This window comes from Euwallacea similis, chromosome 24 (genome assembly GCF_039881205.1).
Source record: "Euwallacea similis isolate ESF13 chromosome 24, ESF131.1, whole genome shotgun sequence".
Lineage (NCBI taxonomy): Eukaryota > Metazoa > Arthropoda > Insecta > Coleoptera > Curculionidae > Euwallacea > Euwallacea similis.
The window spans coordinates 1,506,657-1,532,166 of NC_089632.1; the positions used below are offsets into that span (position 1 = coordinate 1,506,657).

General features: G+C 33.8%; 1 protein-coding gene across 1 annotated transcript in view; it reads left to right on the forward strand.

The window, feature by feature from the left end:
* The first annotated feature begins 6,011 nt into the window (after positions 1–6,011).
* LOC136416610 (b(0,+)-type amino acid transporter 1-like) overlaps positions 6,012–25,510 on the forward strand; it is a 28,546-nt gene continuing 9,047 nt past the window's right edge. Inside the window, exons 1-5 of the mRNA XM_066401877.1 lie at positions 6,012–6,146; positions 22,111–22,371; positions 22,565–22,666; positions 23,876–24,118; positions 25,143–25,268. Coding sequence (XP_066257974.1) covers positions 6,104–6,146; positions 22,111–22,371; positions 22,565–22,666; positions 23,876–24,118; positions 25,143–25,268 — 775 coding nt within the window. The 5' untranslated portion in view covers positions 6,012–6,103. The remainder of the gene's footprint in view (positions 6,147–22,110; positions 22,372–22,564; positions 22,667–23,875; positions 24,119–25,142; positions 25,269–25,510) is intronic.

Here is a 25,510-nt window from a genome sequence, read left to right on the forward strand (position 1 = left end):
TACTTACTAAATTGCATTTCATATTTTTAATACAGCCTTTAAATGGAAAAATATATTCTAATTTTTTAAAGAAAAAAATGTTTTCGTATTTCATTATTGATCCTCTTTCGTTTCCCTCATGGATTTGACATGGAGTATCTTCACATTTTTTAGTTTATTTGCAGAACGGAATAATAGATTGGTGCAAGTGCTCAATTCTCGTGATAGCTTATTTTCACTAAACCTAAGTTTGTGAAATGAGTCGGCGTTGGCACGAGCGCTCGTTCTGGAATTATGTCAGACATACTATCCTAGTATGTATGTATAAGTAGTCAATTTATAAACTTGTCTTTGGCACGGGGGTTCTACATACTACCCTCAAAAATGTTTCCATTCTTTTATTGTTGCATTCATTTCTTTTTTAGGTTGATATATACAGGGTGTTTCAAAAGCAGCCATGTTCTTTGCAAAGCCTACTAAAATGCTTAAAATTATTATTGTACATTATTAAAAAATCGCAAATTAGAGCAAAAGCGTTAATTTTAGGTATAGGGATGCTTAATAGTAATCGATTCAGAATTAAATTTAGATTCTAGACATAAAAATATAGGAGGTGTTCCATTTGAAATAAGCGACTTTTTTGCTATCAAAGTTCTTTAAATATGACGTGGTTTTTTGGACACTCTGTATGATATTTATAAAAACTTTTCACATTAACCTAATCTACCATATCTAGTTAACATGTCAACAAATTTTCGTAAAGCCAGCTTCAATAATAGCTGAGAATTTTAAATTTTATAGAAATGGTGTTTTAGAAAGATTTTCTTTTAAACCAAAATATCTTTAAAACGGTTAGGTTTAGGTATAGGAGTACCTAATAAGAATTTAATCAGCTTAATCCCTAGATTCCAAAAATGCAAAAATATACTGGGTGTTCCATTTGAAATAAGGAAGTTGACCTCGGCTTCCGGCATAACCGGAAGTGATGACCTTAAAAATATTTTAAAAAAGTAGAGTGTATCTATATTAGTTTAACCCCCAAATATGAAAAATTTAGATTAGTTACAAGTACAAAAGTTTCTAATGAAACAGTTACGTGAATCACCCTGTATATACACCTTTGATAGGGGTGATGGAATTAAATTGAAGAAGGGTAAAATTAAATAAGGTGCATATTTTTTATTTAATAAAGACCGACGTGGTTGATACAGTAAGCATGGATAAGTTTTGGTTACCTATGTTTGAATAAAAGATTAATCTTAGACACATAAATATAAACTGAATACTAATAAATACGCGTTTGGTGTAATTCGTGCACGTCCCACACGATGACGTCTAGTAAATGGTTCATTATTGAATTTCATGACCTGATATTAGCATATTCCATAAACTTGGATAATAAGCGCACATAAAAGCTGTTAATCTTCGCTTAAACTTATGAGCATTCACTTTTGCTTTCTTCCCTTTGCTTTTGGCGTTTTCATCTTGTACACGGTGGCATACAACACAAAATAATAATTAAACCTGCATAGGCGTGTCTGGTTGGTAGAGCATAAGTGAGACACACCTCATAATGATAATTAGTTACTACATTAATCGAATTGAATACTTACAATATTCTTGATAGTTGCACTGGAAAGTACTATACCATTATTTATACCATTAGAGCAATCTTCTTTTGGGACGCAAGTTCTGTCGCTTCTGTTGCATGCTTCAGAACTGAAACTTGTCGCTGATCTTGAAACAGTAGATGTTTGATATCCGTTCTTCTTAAAGCTCTTAAAAGGAACCAAGGGCTGAATCCCAATAAAGTCAATCTTGTTACAGATCATGTCCCCACTGGCTGTTGACAAACATGCTAATTAGGTCTAGAGAATAACATAAAAATATGAAATATTGATGTAATGTTATACCATGCGATTCTAACTTGTACACCCCCCTCCACCCCACCGGTAACTTTTTTATAAATTATGATTTTTTTTAATTCATAAGAAGCATTAAATAAGACAATAATTACTATTTTTTATGTTTTTTTAATTTTTTAAATATTGCTTATGTCATCAATACCACAAAATGGTCGATTTTTTAAAATTGAAAAATGGGTCAAATGACATCTCAAATTCAAGGCCTTTCAAAACAACGTTTAATGGTACATAGCGATTCAAAATCGATCAGATCCCAATTACTTACCTTCGATCAACCTTTTGGAATGATGGTAGGACTCGTAATAAAAACTCAATTATTTCTCAGCGATTGAGACCAGGAATTTTCAAAGAACTTCATATATTTTATATTCATTTTATACACTTTAGTTTTATTAATTTTCATTTTTATGATAATTTTTTTATAGGTTCTGAAGACGGTGACGTGTTTGTCATCGAAATGTTAACAGGAGGTTTCGTCCAAGTTCTTAGTAAAGTGTGAATTTTACTCTCAATTATTAATAACTGAAAGTATTGTGCAATTCCACCGCTGTAATAACCCTTATTTGTATGTGAGGCGTTATTTCCAAAAGAAATAAAAGTAATGATGAACAATTTGCTTCAAACATATAGAAAATATTTACTTGACTGTCTTTATTCACTCCTCTTACCTAAATGTCAAGTATACATACTGAACCATAAACAGGCAATATACCTATTTAGGGCACTATTGAGGGCATACTTACAGGGTGTTCCAACGAAATCTTTCCACCATTTTTTTGGATAATTGCAAAAATATCATAAAACGCTAAGATACGTTGATTCTGTTTTCGAGGGGGACACATGATGTTACGGATTTTAAATTTGTTGAAATAACCGTCTCTGTGTAGGTACAATCAGTTTTGGAATTTTAAAAAAGGGTAATAAAATTCTCGTTAACGTAATACCTAATTTTTGTATTTTTGGCCATCAGTTCTGAAAAAAATAACGTCCAAAGTACGCAGAAAATGCGACGAAATATTCACAAAATTCCTTTGATGGACTCAGATAAACAAACTTTTTTCATTATCATGACAACAATTTTTACTTTAATGAAGAAATCCATGCAAAAACTGTTTAAGATATTATTTACATTTCGCTCAGCAGTTTAAAATGTATTTAGTATTTGTTCCTTCCTTTGAACTGCACCCAAAAACCTTAAGTAAATTGTACATCTCTATTTCCGAAAATGGTTTACTCTACAGCAGGAAGGATTGGATTAATTTTCGTATATTTCAAAAACAAGAATTACGCTCGAGTAACAACACAAATTCTCAGTGAAGGGTACTTGGCTAAAACTTCTCATATTATTCTAATTTCTTTGATATGCAAATTTCGAGGCACAAGGTCTGTGTATAACAGAAAGCGGCAATTTGAAAATCGTGTCCGAAATAAAACCACCGAAATCGTCATAATTGTTCAATTGAAGTAAATCACGTCTTGAGTATACACTAACTATCAGGAATTTCAGGTGTCGAAGACTATTCGGATCGTCGCTTTCAGTTTTGCAAAATATTAACTGCTAGATTTGTGGCTAATCCCAATATATTTTACTCGATTTGCTTTTCGGACGAATGTACCTTTTTCGTAAATGAATTGATTAATCGCTTTAACTGTCGATACTGGAGTGATTCCAATCCGAGGCTTTTCAGAGGGTATATACCTTCCAAAGGTAAACGTTTGGGCTGAAATTCTCCGTGACCAAGTAATCTGACCACTTTTTCTTCCAGGAAATTTCAATGGGGAATTGTACTTGAATCTTCCGGAAAATCACATCTACCTGATGATTGTGGATGTCATCGAAAGTGATGAAAACATTTTAGAAAATAAAATATGGTTTCAACAGGATTGGACGCTTCTATATTTTACAATAGTAATACGCCAATTTATGGATAAAAATTTCCCCAATCACTGGATAGGTCGTCAAGGATCCATTGAGTGGGCATTTAGGTCACCTGATGAAACTGAACACTCCTCAATTTTTTTGTAGGGCCACTTAAAATCAAAAATTGATTTAACCCAAGATTCTCTGGACAAATTAAGGAGACGGATAATTGAAGAGTGTCACCTAATTACCCTCTTGGAAATTTGCAAAGAAAAATGGAGTTACGTTTATTTTGCTGCGCAGAGGTGGAGGGAAATCATGTTGAACAATTAGCTACTAAGTTTTATCTAATTATTTGGATAGATACTAGGGGCTTTATTTTTCTCAGAACTGGTGGCCAGAAATACATACAACAATACAATACAACTCGAATTGTGTAAAAATTGGCTATTACGTTAAAGAGAATTTTATTACCTTTAAAATAAGGGATCACTCGACCTATGGTAGTATTGGAAATTCTAAAACTGATTACACTTGCATAAAGGGGATTATTTTAACAAATTTAAAATCCGCGTCATCATGTGTCCCCCTCGAAAACAGAATCGACGTATGTTGGCGTTTTACGATATATCATATTTGCAATTATCTTAAATAGCTGTGGTCAAAAGTTTTCGTTGAAACACCCTGTATGTACTTAAAACGTCGCGCAAACAATAAAATGCCCGTTCAGTGCTTTTAATGGTAAGCCGTAAAATATTTATTTTTCTTCATACTACATTCCTGAGCATAAAATTAAGATCACTTGAAAAATTCCTCTAAGCTTATATTATACAAACAAATTCAAGGGGGAACTTTTCTAACTTTGGATGGCTTCTTTTCTATATAAATTTAAAACGATGTCAAACAATAATTACATGTTTCGTTGAGTGTTTTAATGGTATGAAGATACTGAGCTGTGCATTCGAGGACCCGGATCAGGACGAGACAGGGTTACAACAGTTAGAGATGATTGCTTTCTCATTTCTATTGCTTTGAGGAACCGAATGACTACGGCAGTTTCCTTTTGAACTCACTTACAAGAAGTGAGAAATGTAAACAAAAGCGAGTGGACTGTTAGGAGGTGACTTCATACTGCTGGATTATCTTCTCGAACTAGAGCTACAGAGTCTCCACTTTATCGTGAACATCAGATTCCGAGGTTGAATTTTGTACACTTGGCTTGGACAGTAGAGGATTGGAGTCACGTACTGTTCTCCGATAAATCTCGATTTTGTCTTACGGGCTCAGACAGACGTGTAAGACTGTAGCGACGTCCAGGTGAGACATATGTCCAAGCGTGTATTGCTGAACGATTTCTGTTTGGTGGATCCTCAGTTATGGCATGGGGAAGAATTTCTTTTAAAGCTCGTACGGAATTAGTCTTCATCTAAAATGGAACTCCAAATGCGTTATCAGCAGAAGTTCTAGAACACCATGTTGTAGCGTTCTTGGAGGGAATGCAACCTTTATGTATGATATTGCACGGCCCCACAGTGGTTAGCGCTTTTCTTGACGAGGTTCAAGTCACGCGATTTGTCTGGCCCCCTCGAAGTCCGGATTTGAATTCGATAGAGCATAATTGGGATGAGGTAAAGAGACGCTTGCCGAGACACATGTCGGTTCCTAGAGATTCCAGAGAGCTTTGCGAAAGACTAGTGCAGGAATAGGACAATTTTCTGCAGAAAGTGATTCATGATTTAAAGGATGCCTCGTCGTCTACAAGCTGCCACCACTGCTAGTGAAGGAAACACTCGGTACTGAAGTCCGAAAAAACTCTCATATTCGGGATAAATGCATGTTTTTTAATTTCATTATTTTTAACACATTTGGCAGCAAGAACAAAAATTCCTTTTCATTCGAGCTATCACGACTAAATCACCGCATAAAGCTAACAAATTATGTTACAGGTGAACAAAATTTGAGTAAACTATAAACTATTAGGTTAAGCGCAAATTTGAAGGTGACTCTAATTTTATTCTCGGTAGTGTATTTCCCAAGCGTAGTAAATCCCAATAAAATGATTAAATATATATCTATTGTTTCACTCAATCAAACACCTACAAAATCCAATATACTATATCTAACATGGTGTACATTCTGGATCGCACGCAATCCTGAGATGACGCAATGGGTTTGTATTTAGCAGGAATATGATCCTTATCCTATGATCCGCTATTTATAGGCGTCGCCGGCAGAGGGCACGGAGTCCCGAAAACGCAGGCGGTTTTCCATCCCGGTCAGTAAATGACATGAAATCGGAGGAAAAGTGTGTTTTCGTATTACCGCTGTTTGTGGGAACATGCATGACGATGAATACTTCTCAGGCCGCCACACGTTTTCCGGTAAGTGTAGCTAATAAAACACCTGTCGATATTGAGGGTTTTCAGTTATCTTAATTATTTATTGCGACGTCGTGCGTATGTCGACGCCACGACGTCGATTCCCAGGGCATTATTTTCGTACCGCGCTTGTGGCCTCAAAGGATCTTGAATGAAAACAATTCTCACCGGGATTATCGTGCTCAGTCCAGTAAAGTTGAAGTTCGATTTATTAATAATTTTATGTCACGACTTATTCCGAGCGAATGTTATTGTACAGCGTAATCAATATTCTCCAACAGTTAATTGTTATTAATGCGAGAAGTTTACATTTCTATTGGGAGAGAACACGAACATAAAACACAGAACAAAATAACAATAAATAATTCCCAGAGCTCATTTCATCACAAGAAAAAGGAGCGCTATAGGCTGTTTCTTAACGGCGGAGTTCAATGTCACCCCTAAATGTCACGTGGGAACATCCCAAAGGGTCCTTTTGTTCTATATCAGCATATGTATACTTAATTCGTAAAGGACTTTCAAAATTGATTTTTTGTGTTCAGCTTTTTATATCAAGTTATGAGAAGGGAAAATGAATTCATTAATGAAATTAGTTATAGGTGTAGGGTATCCCTGATATGACCATACAACGCTTCACCAAAAATTCTTTAACCAAAAATACGGCGTCCTAGGCAAACTTATCTATGTATATCTAATGTTGCCTCGTTTTGTCGCTACAGAGCACCAAAGTTTTCAAATTAATATCGTTTTTTTGAATAATTGCTAAATGCTTTTATCGATTTTCATTAGTTTTGGAACTAAGAGTTACTACGGAATTTAGTGTGCTTTGACGTGAACGGGATTTTTTTAACGCGTACAAATATTGAAAATGGAGCGTGTTTTGTAAGTAAAAGTTTGTATTTTTGGAACCCTCTGTAAGAATTATTTTAATTTTTTCTCTACCAAAAGCTGACTTTATTTTGAAACTTTTTTGTCTCTTGTAAAATTTTCGTTAGGCATATAGTTTCTCTCCAAAAAAAATTATTTACAATATAATACAGATACCTTGACTTTCATTATTGTTGTTTCTTCGAAACAAAAACATGAAAAAAGTTTTAATTCTAAATAACTATCAACCTAGTTTAATTCTTATAACAAATGTTCAAAATGTTGACCGTTTTCTTGAACACACAAATAAATTCCTTGTAAAAAATTAATTTGAACTCTGAGCATCGTGTCGGGTTTGTCTTTAAAATAGTTGAAAGTTCTTTGCAGTAACTCAACTTCCATAGCGATGGGAGAAGTATACACTTTTTATTTAAGAGCTCCCCACAGAAAAAATCTAAAGGCATTAAATCGGGGGATCTTGCTGCCCAATTTACGGGTGCATGGTTGCATCTTCCGATCTATCTGTTAGGGTGTTTCATATAAAAATCTACGAACGTTTAAACTAAAGTGGGGTGGCGCCCCGTAGTACATAAACCACAATGCGTCACGAAATTGCAATGAGAGATTCTTCACTAAATCGGGTAAAGTGTTTTGCAAAAGGAGTAAATAGTTATCCCCATTTAATCGAGTTGGCATTACAACTGGTCTAATAAATCCAACAAAACAAACAAACAATTTAACATTAATTCCTGAAGAAGTATTCTCAAAACAGTTAGAGTTTCGAGTTAATTTCTACTCGAAACAGAGGCGTACGCAGTTGAAACCTCAAACGCAAAAACATCAATATTAATTCATGAAAAAAATTCAATTTTATTTTCTGAAAAAAATATCGATTTTACTTCCTGAAAACAATTTAATTTTACCTCGTGAAAAAAATTTAATTTTGTTTTCTGAAACAAATCCAATATTAATTCCTGGAAAAAAATCTCAAAACAATTAGAGTTTCGAATTAATTTCGACTTGAAGCAAAGGCGTACACAGTTGAGACCTGAAACATAAAAATTCCAACACAGCTCAAGTTGAAATATAATTCTTTGGCCACGTTCAGATGGTCCTAAGTATCTTCCAGAAGAGCAAAAATTGCAAATAATTGTGACTTTCAACTGATGAAAACAACATACGTCGTTCTCATCGGCCTAACACAACCACAAGGAACAACAATCAAAACTCACCCACGAGCACCAAAAGCGTGAGCCAAAATCATTTCAGCAACATCCACTTTCACTCACAAAATAACAGTTAAACGCCGTCCACTTTCAGTTACTAAGTCATGGGTGGACTGAAGGCGTACCTCACAAGTCTTTAGAACAAAGTAAAACCTGATTATCCCGATTATTAATGCAGCGCACATTACAAACATCTTGTCCATCGCGGTGCTAACACTCGAGTGAATCATCTACGATGTGATATCGGTACGAAAACATACAAAAAATTTACAACTTGCCTTTTGTAAACGCACAATTGATCGGTCTTAGAAACGATACTTGCGATGTTACCAGATTTAGTACAATGAAGGAAGAATTGCGACTTCACGGCAGCAGATTCATTATGCAAACATACCCCGACGGAAGAAAAAATACATTTCCTATTGCAAAAAGAACTTCATTGAAAAAGAAGTCAGAGGTTTTTTGAGAACAATATTATATATACAGTGACTCTCTAAAATATTCGGACAGTTACGCTTATAATCTGCTTTTGTGTATAGTAATAATAATAATAAACAATTAGGAAACAGGACTTTAGTATATGTTTGGTATTAGTTTTTGCTTACTAACAATGCAAAAGCATACATTATGTATAATAGCAATTCTGTTGGTACACATGCATTTTTTGAGTAAAACATTCGATTTGTGTTTTCAAATGCAACGTTGTTTATATTTATTTCATAATTATTAACAATAACTATATTGTGAACATTTATGTAATTTAAACGAATTTTTTGTTCATATTTAACACGGATAATAATTAATTAATTCAACAAAAATATCTTATTTTCGTGCAATTTTTCTATTCGTACAGTTGATTAAAAAGGGAGCAAAAATTTTGGGAACAACTTGTTTTGGTAGAAATTCTTCGCATGTCTTATCATGTACTTGATCAAGAATACTAGATCGACATAATTTTTTCGTTTATTAATTCTATGTCAAATGGTAAATCGAAAAGAACTTAGTTTTGATTTTAAAAATGCTATTGCTAATATGGCACTAAAGGGCTATAGTTTGAGAAAAATAGGTCAAGTGGCTAATAAAACACACTCGACAATTCAATGTATTGTGAACAAGTTTAAAAATCAAGGCACTATTCAAAAATTTCCGAGAAAATCGAAAGAAAAAAATTAAATGAAAGAGAAGAACATATAATTCTTAAAGAAATTAAGAAGAACCCGTACCACAAATTCACCCAATCATCGAAAATGCAAAAGGAAAACTTGTATCTATTAAACAATTCAGCGTATATTATGTAAAAATGGATATCATGGTCGAATTCCAAGAAAAAACCCTACATTAGTAAGATAAATCGCCGCAAACGACTTCTATTTGCTAAAGAGCATATAAATAAAGACGAAGAGTTTTGGGATAGTGTAATTTGGTCGGATGAAACAAAAAGTAATCTTTTTGAACTCGATGAAATCCATAGAGTGTGGAGGAAGGCCAATGAAGACAATAATCCGTGTAATACACTTCTAAGTGTAAAACATGGCGGTGGATCTTTAATGATTTGGGGCTGTATGTCGTCAAGAGGGGTTGAAATTGTTGATTTTATAGAAAACATTATGGATAAACCTGGTTACAATGAAATTTTGAAAAGAGATGTCAAGCAAAGTGCACAAAAATTAGGTACGTCTAGGGTTTATAGATTCCAACAAGACAACGACCCTAAGCATACGGCTCTGCTTAACAAAGGAAGGCTAATTTGGAATGTTCCAAAGTTGCTTAAGACATCATCACAATTGCCCCATTTAAATCTCATCGAGCATTTGCGGGCCATTTTGAAAAGAAACGTTAGAAAACATTGAATTTAATCAAAATCCGACTTAAGAAATATAATTCAATAGTGGGAAAGAATCAGTTCGGACATACGTAATAACTTAGTTTATTCTATGAAAAAAAGATATCAAGTGGTAATCAAAGCAAAAGATTATTCAACAGAATATTAATTAATCATATGAAAAAGAAAAACCTTTGTTTATTTTTGTATTTAAATTGAAGTGTATGAACAGAATTGTTGCACGAAAATAAGATATTTTTGTTGAATTAACTAATTATCCGTGTTAAATATGAACAGAAAAATTCGTTTAAATTATATAAATGTTCACAATATAGTTATTGTTAATAATCATGAAATAAATATAAACAACGTTGCATTTGAAAGCACAAGTCGAATGTTTTACTCAAAAAATACATGTGTACGAACAGAATTGTAACATACTGTATTTATAATTCAGTATCAAAATATAGAAAAACTGAAATATCTTAACTTTGTTTCTGGGGTTTCAGAAATATTCGAAAATTTTTGATAGATTGTAGTTTTGCCCATCAGAGCGTGTCTTGTGTTGGATGTAATATTCCATCATAGTTCTATAGTTCCTTATGAAAGTTATCCCTAATACTCATATGAATTTTTGAGGGGCAAAAATGGGTAAAGTTAAAAATAAGGCAAATATCATTTTCGATTTACGGCAATTGGTCATTTTCAACTTTGAAAAGAAGTTATTCTGCAGGAAAATTGGCGAAAAACTGAATCTGAGCAAGAGCACGGTTGCGGACATTATTCACCGGCACAAAGTTGAATACCAAATTCTTTCCATCAAACAAACTGGCCGTATGAAACTAATAAACGCTCGAGAAGAGCGATACATCATGAAGATTATTAAGGAAAATCCCAGAATTAGCGCTCTTAAACTGAAAATAGCTCTGGAAAATCAAACTGGTAAAAAAATATCTCCAGAAACTATACGAAGATGCATAAGAGCAAATGGTTTCAATGGTCAGGTACCCAGAAAAAAAACCATGGCTTAATACCAAAAATAAGAACTTTAGAAAAGAATTTGCATCGGCGATGATTTTAAAACCGGAAAACTATTGGAAGGATGTAATTTTTGCCGATGAGTCAAAATTCAATATATTTGGGTCCGATGACCAGACAAATGATATGGAGGAGACTCAACAAAGAACTGAAAACATGTAATTTCCGTCTTACTGTGAAACACGGTGATGGAACAGTAATGGTCTGGAACTGCATTTCGGCCAAAGGAGTTGGGGAATTAGTGTTCATTGATGGAGCAATGGATAAAATGGTTTATTTAAACATCTTAAAAAATAATTTGTTAAAAAGTGCACTTGATATAGGAATTCGAGGGAGTTTTAAGTATTATCAAGACAATGATCCCAAACACAACGCGATGATTGTTAAAGAATGGATGCTCTACAACTGTTTAAACATTCTCAAAAATCCCAGCTCAATATCCGGATTTTAATCCAATTGAGAATGTATAGCAACAGTTAGATTTGAAAGTAAGACAACATTCAATAACAAATAAAAACGAGCAAAGAAGTTTTAATGGAGGAGTGGCGCAAAATTGAGCTTAATTTAATTTTTTTTAAATTGTTTTATCAATGCTTAAACGTCTTCAAACCATTATAAACAATCAAGGAGGGCATACAAAATATTAATATTTTTTCCTTACTTGTTTATTGTTTATTGTTGTCAAAAATATTTTAGACCCCAAAAACGAGCTGTTTGTTAAGATATTTTAGTTTTTCTATATCTTGATACTAAATTATAAATATATTTTAGCATTGTTAGTAAGCAAAAACTAATATCGAATATATTTCAAAGTCCCGTTTCCTAATTGTTTATTTTTATTATTACTATACACAAAAGAAAATTGTAAGTGTACGTGACCGAATATTTTAGGGAGTCACTGTATGTCGAAATATCACTTGAGACGTTTTCCATGTTTAATCGAAGATGTTTATTAATAGTAAAGGAATAGGAAGACACACTAATGAATTCACTACCCCACGTCCGCTCCTCCGCCCACCTATTTATTAATTGTTTGTTCTTTGTCCCTCTTGTTTTAACTTTCCTAGTTCTGATGAGTCTTTAAGAACCGTGGTAGTCCTGTTAGTCCCTGTTTAATGTTCCCTAAATAATTGTACACGGCCACTTAGGTGCGTCATGGTACTGGTGACCTCACTCGACAGTGCCCTACCGTACTATAGCTCTGTCAGCCTGCCCCTCATTTTATTGTCAGTTCTAATCTAACATTTATAAAACTTAAGGACTAATAAAGCTCTCGAAGTTGTTATATAATATATAATAAAAATAAAACCATTCTCAACCTCAACATTTTGCCTCGATCTGTGTAAAACTTTGATCTGTTTAAAACAATTTCAAAGGCTCAATAATATATCTGAGCTCATAAATTTCATTCTCTTATGAACAATAGCCATAAGCATCATGTTGTGATCCTGCAGTGGCATCTCTTCTTTCTTCAAATTGTCCAGAATTCATAATTTTTATTAGTATGTGGCCATTGTAAGAAACTAATGTAAATTTTTCTCCGTTGTCTAGGGGTTTATTAATTGGAGCTTCGGCAATTGTGTTTTAGGGATAGTTAGGGATATTTCAATGATAGCCACGTTAACTTAACGATATGAATATATTAGATAAAAAACTGAGTAAAAAAGCGCGGGCACGACCCCTGAGTCTTCAGTCCACCAGGAAGCCAGGAAAAAGAGAACGATCCGCTTTCTCCCTAGCCTTAAGTATGAACATCCATGATCGTAAACCATGGGCATACCATCTAAACAATACTTGAAGGCATTAGGACAGCCCTCCGCACGGAGCCGCTGCGTCCACATCTGGCACCCAGCCCTTGGCGAAGATCTCGCCAAAGGGAACCAGCATTGTACTTCCCATGCTAACAGAGCATTGTGGAAAAAACCCAGGGTACCGGGTAATGCCAACCATGGGCGTACCTTAGGGGTAAATCGCCCTCATGCCCTAATCCTTAATCCTAACTTATAGCAGGGCTATAACTATGGGACAAACTATGTACACTAAGCGGTCTGACAAGCGGATGCCACACTAATTAAATTGTAAAACCAAAAGACATTTTGTGAACTGATTTGCGTAGGGTTATGGAGCGCATCGAGACAATCGATTTGAAATATTTTTCAACGCAATTGCCCCACGCTTTCCCGAAATATGGGCGTTCCAGGTTTGAAAAGTGGCAAAAGAATGTACCTCTCCTCTTGTAAATTTAAGATAAATCCTATTATTAATACATACAGGGTGTAACTGAAGTGATGTCATTAATTTTAAGGGGTGATTCCTTGTCATATTTTATGAAAACATGTTCATATAAACATGTGTCCTAACTTGCATCATTTTCGAGATACAGGGTGTCAAAGTTTTATTAAAAAATCGATTTTTTATTAATTATTCGAAAAGCTTTGCGTCAATTTTGATGAAACTTGGCATGTTTGTTAGCATTAATAAGGGGTTACATTTGATGTTATTACATTTTAAATAATAATTCCTGTGGCGTCACAAATGATTACCTGAATGATATTTATGGTGTAATTATTGTACGCCACCGTTTTTTCTGGATTTGATATTTGCATCAGATTAAACAATTAAAAATACAACTTTCTTGTCCTTTGACTTCTTTTATGACTCGCTTAACTTTTGGAAAAAAATAAAAATATCAAAGTAATATTTTTATGATAGGTATTTTCTATTATTTTGAAAATTTAATTTAACTAATGTTTGGGGCATCTTATAAATTCTTATTGGTATTTTTAACATTTAAGGTGAAAACATGTTTTGTTTAGTCCGATACAAATACGAAATTTAGAAAGAACAGTGGCATACAATAATTACACCATAAATATCAATCAGGTAACCATTTGTGACGTCACTGGAATTATTATTTAAAATGTAATAACATTAAACGCAACCCCTTATTAATGCTAACAAACATGCCACGTTTCATCAAAATCGGCGCAAAGCTTTTTGAATAATTAATAAAAAATCGATTTTTTAATAAAACTTTTACAACCTATATCTCGAAAATTATACAAGTTAGGACACATGTTTATATAAACATATTTTCATAAAATATGACAAGGAATCACCCCTTAAAATTAATGACATTACTTCAATTACACCTTGTATATGATTATACATACATTTTTTCTGTTTTGCTTAATAGGATTGTTTGCAAACAGGGTAAATAAAACATCCAATTTATCATAGTATTTTATTTTAATAAGACACATTCTTTTTTTTAACATTTTTTGTTTATGATTTATTAGGCTCTCCAGAGTTGTATAATAGTTGTGATCTAATTAGCAATAGCTATGAGCATCATGTGGCGATCCTGCAGGGAAAACTTTTCTTTCACGAAATTGTTCAGAATTTGTTTTTTTTTTAATAGCACGTTTCTGACTTACGCAGACAACTATTTCAATATTTGCAATAAACATATAAACATAATTCGAATTATCGATGGACCTCCTGAGAGCTTTCTTACCATTATATTGGAAACTCAATTAAGAACGGCTTGTTTGGCAACTTCTACTTCTATAGATATTCTACCGATCAACTGGGATGGTACCTTTTTTTTCTCAATTTTTGGCGTTTTTTCTCATTGGTGCCCTGTAGCGGCAAAACGAATCCACATTGGATATACGTAAAGCTTAGAACGTCTTACTTGTGGTTCAGAAATCGTGGTCAAACTGTGTACAGCCACTTCAATGATACTCTATATAACCCTAACTTCCTTTACATCACCCTATTATGGTACAACAAAAGCAGGGTTTGGTCACTTAGTTATTCTGATTTGTACAACTTTGAAAAAAGTTTTAAAAAGCGCTTTAAACAATATGTTTCGAATCCGATTCTTTTTGGCTTAGAAGACCGATATATACAATTTTTGTGTGTTAAAAATTGATATTAGGATAAATTCAATATAATAATAACTTCGGAAAGTGAAATTAAGTTGTTTGCTGATTTGTCATGGATTATTTTAGCAAACGGTTGAACTGCTGCTACTAACTTGTAAGTGCTTCTAACCTGAACTCTGAAAAAGACTTTCACTTCTTACCGAAATCTCTTTACTTTTCCTTTTTCTTTACAAACTTACATCTACAACCCGAACTAAGTTGTCAGAATGTTTGCAACTTTCATTTGATAATTGCTAAAAACACAAAAATACTGAATTTAGTTACGTTCGAAGGTACGCGAAAGCAATGTGGTTTGAAGAAAATTGCATTTTTTAGGTCTTTGATTAAAAGTTGCGAACAGATCGAGATATCAGTAATTTTGTGCAAAATATTGTAAGTGCAGTAATATAACAAGAATACTAGTAATAGTAATAATAATTGGGTACCTCACCTCCTTTGCTCTGTCCCGTCTATTGCAGGGAAGCTACCAGTGAGAACACAAAGCCACACACTATCTACTTTACCCTTCACAATAAGAACAATAACAGTACTTATAGTTAACTAAACTGCTTAATAGTGATTAATTAAATATGATTCAATATTCGATATAAACTTAAACAGCCCGAATGATTAAGATGTGTGACACTCTTAATGCCATTGGACAAGTGATAAATAGTTATACGACGAGTAAATTGTGGATAAACAAGCTTAAGTCGTAACTTTGATTCAAAATATTATTCAATTTTGAATATACTGTTATTAAAAAATAGGAATTAAATTTGTAGGAAAATGTAATGAGTTTCTCCCGTTTCCAAGAGCAACGGGCCGTAAAAATATAATGATGCTCGCTGGTCGTAAAGTTGTTGCTAGTGCCGCGAAAACTAAGACCTAAACAGTTTCGGTATCTGTGCTTAAAATAATTGAAATAGCCTAATATAATTTATCCAAAAACCTATCCTCTTAAATTTGTAGTTTCGTATAATTTAGAACTTTTTAAAATTTTATTATCTTCGCATCTCTAATGAGGTTTTCCGCAGCAACCGAATTTGATATTGTGAGTTTAAAATTTGTGAAGCTAATTCACAGACAGTTTTCAATAGCTCGAGAATTACTAGTGTTAAGAATTTTGTTTGAATGTCAACCTGTACTGCATGGAAGGGAAAATTTCAAAGAAATATTTTTACGATTGGGATAAACCCAATATTACAATCTACTTGTGTTCTGCGGGCGATTCTGAGCAAGTCTCAAGAAGCACGTATTGTTCGGGCTAGGGGGTTCGTTCCTCTATTGGCGCGAGTACCACCCTCGTGAATATTTTACAGGATTTCGTGACTCGCGGACAATGAACTCGGGAGTACTTTACAATTCATTTATTGTACTATTGAACAATACACGAAAGTAACGCACTTAACTAACTTAATAATTCACGCCCGGAGTAGTTGTTATAAATCGGAAGAGGACGCGCGAGGTAGCTGAGGAACTCACAGTGTCCTGGTCGTGATGTTGTTGCACTGAGAGATGATAGATGAGAGAGCGATTTCTATATTTCTAGGTCTTAAATAGTAGAGCTAAGGGCCGGTACTCATAGGCGTACCCCTAAATTGGAAGCAATTGTCGGCTTCCCGGCTACTCATCGTGTTAACGCGCAACGTCCAGATGAATAGCCGATTGGACCTTCGTTGGCCATGCCGGCGGAGCGGCGCTTAAATTGGACCGACATTATAGCTCCGACAAGAGCATTGTTGGAAATCCCAATCATAAAACAACCACCATCTGGGGATGATGGATGCTAACGTTGGGAATTCCTTGAATGCACGTGACTATCGCTAAAATAACTTATAAAAAAAAGGACCTAGTAATATTCGGGAACTAAAACGGAATTACAAATACATGGGCGTAGCATCGGGTATCTTAATCAAGGAAATAGTCCAATATGACTAACTACAGTCTTAACACGTATTATAGACATATGCAGTATCGGATTTGATACTACTGTAGATATGGGATGGTGTTTATATATTATAATGAAATCACAGGTCAGAAAAAGGATTGTGAATGTACGTTTATTAATACAAAGTGAACAAAGCGGAGGACAAAGTAACTTATGAATTTGCGAGCGCGGACACCACTCCCGAGTTGCCAATGACCAATCGAACTTAGAAGAAAAGAGAGATTTGTACATGCCCTGCAAATCCTTAAATACTAAAACCCATGATGATAAACCATGGATGTACCCTGGTTAAGGTACCATCTGCCGCATTAAACCGTGACGTCTTAGCTGGAAATTGGAATTGCAACTATAGGGCCGACGAAGTCTATTGCGAGCAATTTCAATGCCGACCAAGTTTATCGCGAGAATTTCCAATGTTGACCCGGCATAGTATGGGAAATTCTCATGCTCCAACTAATGCCTACCAGGGTCATACCTCAGGGGTATATCAATCTTAAAAATAATACCTACAATCTAACATCTATCAAACTTAAAAGTAACACTTATGTTATCTACAAGAATACACCGACAGTCAACTGTGATCTTACATATATAAAAACCATCAACAAGAAAACTTGTTTCGGAGGACCAGAAGAGACAAGAAATTCGCTACATTTTGTGGAAGATTTAATCGAAACAGCTTTAAAGACGCAGCATTATCATCGATACAAATTCAGTTTTGTTTAATAACTCATAGATGAAGACTTCGATCGGAGAATAAAATTTCCTCATTCGATGATGTCTTAAAAATGGCGAAAACAGTGATTTTTCCAATGGCATTTTCTTGTCTGGTGAAGAAGCTTTTATGCTAAATGGAGTTATCAATCGGTATAACTGTCGATACTAGGCAAAAAGTATCCTCAGAAAGACAATGTCTGGGCCGAAATCAGCGGAACTGCATTAGTGAGACATTTTTTTATTGACGAAAATTTGGCATCATAAATGTACCTTCATTGATTATATAATGGTATTTTGAAAACTGTAGCTACATTTCAACAAAATAATGCAAATTATAATAATCGCTGAAATCATCACAACACCAGTTATCCACTAAAATATCGACTGAATTTTAAAATTTCTTGAAGTAATATAATTTTTATTTTATTCGCATTCCTAAAAACGTCAGATAAATTTAGCAATGAAAAATATGTTGACATGATATTTATTTGCCCATGGCTATAAAAAAATATGGTCATCATACATGACTTTGCAAAAACATAATGGAGGGTATCACTGACTCCAGGTGAGAAAATGCTATCGAGCGGGAATAATATGTCAATATGTGTTCCTCCCGGATAGGCGTTGACATTTTCATAAGCATAATGGTTTCCAGAGGACTTAGTAGGCCTTAAATTTCAAGGTTCAGTAGGTGTTAAAATTGAAGCTTCGACGCTGCCATGTGATAACACGGCAACAATAATAATTGTAAAACGACAAAAATATTATAGGTTTTGTTGTTAAATATTTAGTCATTTAGGTATTATATATTATATGTAAATTATATCTATAGATATAGTAATTATGTTTAAATTAGTGAACCCCTAGAAGTGAACGAGAAGCCAAGAAAATCTTTAGAAACCCAAAAAATATCGTCGTCCTAATTGTGGTTTATTTATGCACTGGAATTTGGTGTTAAATGATAAACCACAATGACATTTTATTTCTTCATTTTTTAGAGGAGCATTATTTAAAAAATCATTTTGTTTAGTTCTCGAAAGCTTAACCGTTTGGCAAAGTCTAGTATGCTATTTGCACATAATGGATACTAACCCCTTAGGAGAAGTGCGCCAGTCGCTTCGCTAATGACGCAAACTTTTTTATCGGGAAAAGTGGCATTTATTATACAGGGCTGTGATATGATCAGATGCTTAGCCACCACGCAGTCCAGATTTTAATTCTCTTGATTATTATAAAGGGTTTTCAGGTATAGGTTATCAAATTAATGTTTTATAAAAATATGTAAATAATGTAATAACATATATTTTGGATTTAAAATGATTTAGCTACAACTTTATTATTTTTGAAGTTTCCCTAGAACAAACAGCGATAAGGACGAAAAAAAGTGGACGTTGCTAAAATTACAATAACCTAAGAGTTGTTATTAGAATAGCTAATATAAGCCTGCAAACAGGTACACAGGTACTTACAAAAATTTAAAACGGGAGTTAAAATTAGTTGAAGAAAACCTATTTAATGCTGGACGCCATAAAGTATTGCGTGGACCTAATTTATAAAGCTGCAGTAAACACGTTGGAATGAATAATAACTTCACATTATGTTTTTGCACAAAAGTTCCTTCATGTTAGTGGGTCATGACATTTTCCGCTTTATTTTAAACTAGGAATAAAAATCTGCATTTTTCTAGATGACAAAGGTAGCGCTTGTGTTAATTTTTATCAGGTCTTCATCAATACCTTATTTAATAACGATCAGATTTAATAAGAGAATTGAATAGATAATCTAATATTTTATTTTATATGTTCGTTCATTTTTCATTAGATATGCTCAAGATGTTGAAACATCAATAAATTTTAGAAACTTGCCCACGTGTAATTTTCTCTTTCGACACTCTTTCGGAAATAAACTGTGTCTAAATTAAGCCACAATTGAAACATTGATTTCTTGAAAGTTAAATATGTATATTCAATATGTTCTACTATTATCATTCCAGGATAATCGATATCTCATAGTGTATTGCGAACTTACAGGGTCAGCAAACAAGCGGACGCATGATTGCTTCAGACAGCATTGTTGTGAGGTAGTCTTAAAATCATAACTCACAAGACATGGGGATCTTAACCATCTCAGAATCGCGGTATATACACGAATATTTCACTATCAGATTTGATTAAATTAGATTAAATTTTACCTAAATTTAGAATAAATTTTAAAAAAATCATGCGATCAACGAAATTTACATTTGATGTTTATTTTCATTTCCAAGTAAGAGAAAAAAATGTATTATACACCGTGGTTGTAAAATAAATTATTATGCATCATATTTGCATTGCTCAACATGTTTTACAAAATTATGGAAATTGTTAAGGGACTAAACTCATCAGATATGTATTAATTGAATAGATTTATTTTCTGTAAGACTTTATAACCGGCTAAATAACAGCACTGCGCTAACGAGTAAATTTTTTTTCCATTAGTAGCTTTAAAAAACTACAGGGTGTGTTGCATTGTACGGTTTCACGTCTGTTTTCCTAAAACGGTTTAGTAACATATTAATAATGATACGCACATGGCTCATTTTTTACTTAGCGACCTAATGATTTCGTCATTAGGTCGGACTTCGTCATTAGGTCGCTAGACATTATTGTCATCTTCTCTATTGTTACCATGGAAACGAATGTCAAATTAAATATCGTCGTTAATTGATATTATGATTGAGGATACGTTACCTATTTTTTGTTCACGATTTATTATCCTTAGTTTAGGTAAGTTCATTGCAAGTTTATCAAACCTAGTAATGGAAAAAAATCACATATACACCGCTATTTTAAAGTAGTGGTGTTGCGCTTTCAGGATTTACACCGCATGCTCAGGTCATAACGATTTACTTTACAACCGTGGTGTATAATATACTTTTTTCTCCTACTTAGAAATGGAAATGAATGCCAAATAAAAATATTATTGATGATATGGTTCTCAACACTTTGAATTTTTATATATAATTTAAACCTGACGTTGAAGTCATAACAATGCACTTAGAATATAATATACTGAATTGATTTTTTCACTTTAATCCTAATTAAATAGGTATTCAAATAATATGTTACAAATCTCAAAATACGATCTTCTTAAAACTAAATATTTTGTGGGTTCACCCCTAGCTTGTGTCAGTCTTTCTACCACGCTCAGCATATGCCGTCCATTTACACAAGGTTATTAGATGGGCCATTTATTAAGTAAATCCTGAGCACTTTTCAAAAGAAAATGCATTTTCTTGGCTAATGGCTAATTAGGAGAATCGTTTACCTGCTAGGAATGGACGTTCACAACAAGCCAGGAGATAGGCCAATCGACGACACGTGTGATGAGGGAAGCTTCTAGGATCTAAAACTTTGAAAGTATTTTAATCAACAGAAATGGCTTATGCCAGTGGCTCCAAGATATTCCTTTGTCTCGAAAAACCTGTTTATATTAAACTAACAGTGTACTCGCTTATTGGACTGTCTTATTTATTCACCTTGTATAAATTATTCATTATATTTCTTATGGAATAACTTCCCATGCATTTTCTTACGCATCCACCAATTTGTCAAAATTTTAAAAGGTGAACATCCTATTAGACGGCATGGGTCATATTCGTTCAATATTATGTTGGCTTAGCATGTCATGGTTACCATTCATTCACCCTGCCTCCACCAAATGCCACCTGCACATCTGTGTGCCCTTCTGGATATCTTTCGCCTGTTTCTCTCCACAGTACAACGTACCAGTCTGAGTAATGAAAATTGAAACTGACGATCTTTACGACCACGCAATTTACCAACAATTTCCTAATTAGAATAAAGAATCGTCCAACTTCTTTTTGCAGCTCTATAATTTAACGACTTTCTCGAGCAGATTCTGTTTTATTATTTAAGAAAAAAACATTAATGCCAATAATTGCTTTTAATTGAGAATATCCATATGAAGGGTCTTCGCCTATTAAAATTCCCGTATCGTCTGCGGAGAATTGTTTTAGGACGGGCACCTTCAAAGGCATATGAAGTATCTGAATTTGGTGCTTACGCTTTACGAATCTTTGAATTGTTAAATTGGAAAGATTGTAGAGTAGCATTATACGTAGGTCATACAAGACCCATCGCTGGTAATATAAAGAAAGCGAATAAATATTTATCGATATGGGCAAAAGTAGAGGACATAAAAAAGCTGGCACATTCTAAATTAATGTTTTTATTTATTTAAGCTCGTAACATTTTATTTGCTGATTGCAATAAAATTTTGATTTCCATAACGAGAAAACGGGATCAAAATTATTAGGTATACATGAATAATGGGTTTTATGTCTGTTTCCTGCAATATTTTTCCTGTATATCTCGCTATTCTGCTAAAAATTAATAATAAAATTATTCTTTTTTAGGAAACAATAACTCACACCCCAACTTACTTAAAGAAGGCGGTGTTCAGTGGCGAGGCAGCCGAGGATCTGTCCTCAATGGCAACGCGGGAAACGGCTTCAGAGTCGAGCAAGACCGCGGTTTCTACAACCACGGACTCGTGGATCCCCCTCTTGAGTCCGACCAGCTGGAGAGATACCGCCCAACTGAGAATGACCCTATTCACCTCAAGAGACGGGTGGGACTCGTCAGTGGGGTGGCTTTAATTGTCGGAACTATGATTGGTAGGTCAATTACTGAATTCATTTTCTTTAGGAACTTACCGTTGTACTTTTCATGTACCTGCTACGTATCTGTAGATTTATGCTCTTGATGGATTCGATTGTAGTCCAATTTGCGCGTCTAGTAAGTCTGAAATGTTGGTAGTTTTAATTTTACTTCTTCAAGGGAATCTATTTGTCATGTAATTTTTTTCAGGATCTGGGATTTTCGTTTCGCCTTCGGGCTTATTGGAAAGAACGGGCTCGATTGGCATGAGTTTCGTAATATGGCTGTTATGTGGGGTGTTGTCGCTTCTTGGTGAGTGTTACTCCAAAATTATACAGAATGTCCCTGAAATGACTGTACAATGATTGACCAAAAATTCTTTAACCAAAAAAAGGGTTCTAGACAAACTTACTTATATCCAATGTTGCTTCATTTAGCCACTACAGGCCGTCAATGTTTTCAAATTAATACCGTTTCTTCGAAGTAATTGCTAAACGCTTCTATGGATTTTCACTAATTTTGAAACTAAGAGTAATTATATAAATTGCCGTGTTTTGACGGAGGTAGGATCTTTTTTCAATACTCGAAAATGTTAAAAATGGCTCGTGATTCGTAAATAAAAGTCTGTATTTTTGTTACGTCCTTCGTTTTTGTTCCTGTACAAATGACTTTATTTTTCTTTTCCACTAACTGATTTTATTTTGAATTTTTTTTGTCTTTTGTAAATTTTTCGCCAACCCTACAGTTTTTCTACAAAAAAAATTACTATGCTATACAGATACCTTGCAATTTATCGTTGTGAAAAGTTAAAAAACAGCCCGATATGATGCCCAAAATGCAAATTAATTCTTTAAAACAAATTTTCGGCAAGTATTATCAAAGAAAACGGTTAACATTTTGAACATTTGTTATAAGAATACTAATACTAAATTAACTTAGTAGTTCTTTAGAATTAAAACTTTTTTCATGTTTGCGCTCCAACTAAACAACAGTTATGAATTGCAAAGTATCTACATACTATACATATATATACATATAGTATAGCAAATAATTTTCTTTTGTAGAGAAACTGTATGTCTGGCGAAAATTTTACAAGAGAGAAAAAAGTTTCAAAATAAAGTCAGTTAGTGGAAGAGAAAAAACTAAAGTAATACAGGGAAAAATAAAAATACAAACTTTCATGTAGGAACCACACGCCATTTTAAATATTTCCATTATTAAAAAAAGATTCTGTTTACGTTAAAACACGCCAGTTTATGTAGTAGTTCTTGGTTCCAAAATTAGTAAAAATCGATAAAAGAGTTTAGTAATTATTTCGAAAAAATTATATTCATTTTAGAACTTAAAGAAAATAAAGCAAAATTGAATATAGGTAAGTTTGCCTAGAGCACCTTATTTTTGGTTAAGGAATTTTTGGTCAAGCGTTATATAGTAATTTCAGGAACATCCTGTATAGTGTAAATTTCAAAAAAAAAATCTTGTATCCTGGGACATCCCAACGATGCTTTTCACTTTTTTTAGGGGCTCTGTCCTATGCTGAACTTGGAACGATGAACACTTCATCCGGGGCGGAATATGCTTATTTTATGGACGCTTTCGGCGCACCACCAGCCTTTCTCTTTTCCTGGGCGAGTACCCTTGTACTGAAGCCGTCTCAAATGGCCATCATTTGTCTGAGTTTCGGGAAGTATGCAGTAGAAGCATTTGTGACCGAATGTGAACCTCCTGAGATTGTAGTCAAGATGGTAGCTTTGCTTGCCATGGGTGTGTATGCAGGAAAACTTTAATTTTTATTGGTTAGCTGGTATAAACATAGTTAATTAGAAAAGTATTAATAGACTTATTGCTACACACTTGCGTAATCTCAGTCAGATAATTATCGTCCACGCCCTTGTCTACTATTCCATTTTTTAAATTTTTCTCCACTCTGAGAGAAACATGCCCAGGTAATAGAGCATGTTGAGTTTGAAAAATCTGCCACACAGTTACATGTATAGTATTTAATTCCTTAGCAATTTTTTGTATACGAATTTGATGTCCTTCATCGATTTTATTTATGACAACTTTTTGAATTTCACCCTCCTTATAAGGAGCGATCATTGAAAAAACTTTGCCGTAGACGGCGACGGGTAAATGAAGGGCGTTAATTAATCCATTTGTTATCTACCATCAAATATCTGATTGCCGACAGATTAAGGGATGAATTTATCTAAAAAATGCCACCGATATCTTACCGCCTGTTTGAGGGTTTTTTTTAACGGTCACCTTTTAATTGGCACAGTCTGTACGTATTCAAGGCTATACTGTGTGGCTTAAATGCCCCCCCCCCCTTGTTCACTTTTTAACAAATTATTATTGTTTAAAATTGAAACATGGTTCAAGTGACACCTCTAATTAAAAGTTTTTCAACATTACATTCAATGGTCTAACGTAATTCAAAATCTGTCGATTAGTTTTTGAAAAAAACAGCTATAAATTTCGTAAAAAATGCAATACAAACTCAGTTAAAGTACGTAAACAATAAAAAAACTTGTATGTTGATAGGAAATTGGATTATTTTTTATTTTGTGCTCGCAGACTTCGGTAAAAAAATAATAAATAAATTTTTAAAAAATAAGCAAGTTAACGAAAGTTAACTGGGGGAAGAGTCAATTTAGAGCGGCTAGACTTGCATTTCCTCTAAAATCCTTGTGTTGAAACTTTTTAAATATCTAGTCAATTTGCAACAAGTTTTTTACTTTAATTTCAATTTGATTGTCTACTTTAATACTCGTTTCATATTTTTCAGTGGTGATATTGTATGTCAATTGCTACAGTGTGAACTTAGCAACGAGTGTGCAAAATGTTTTTACGGCTGCAAAGCTAGTGGCAGTGCTTATAGTGATATTAGGAGGCCTCTACAAAATTCTGGATGGTAAGTAAATAATCTAACACTTGAATTTAATTTTGGTTCCAGTCACAGGTTTAAATTAATGAAAGCAACAAAAAATCTCATGGTTTTATGGGATTTTTATGCAATTATCGTTTACCCTTGAATACAGAGTGGCCTGAAAAAAGGTGTCATAAATGATAGCGTTTAAAGAGGAGCTCAAAATAACGTTTATTTCGTATAAACGTGCTTCATATAAAAATTCCACATTTCGCTTGCGAATAAGC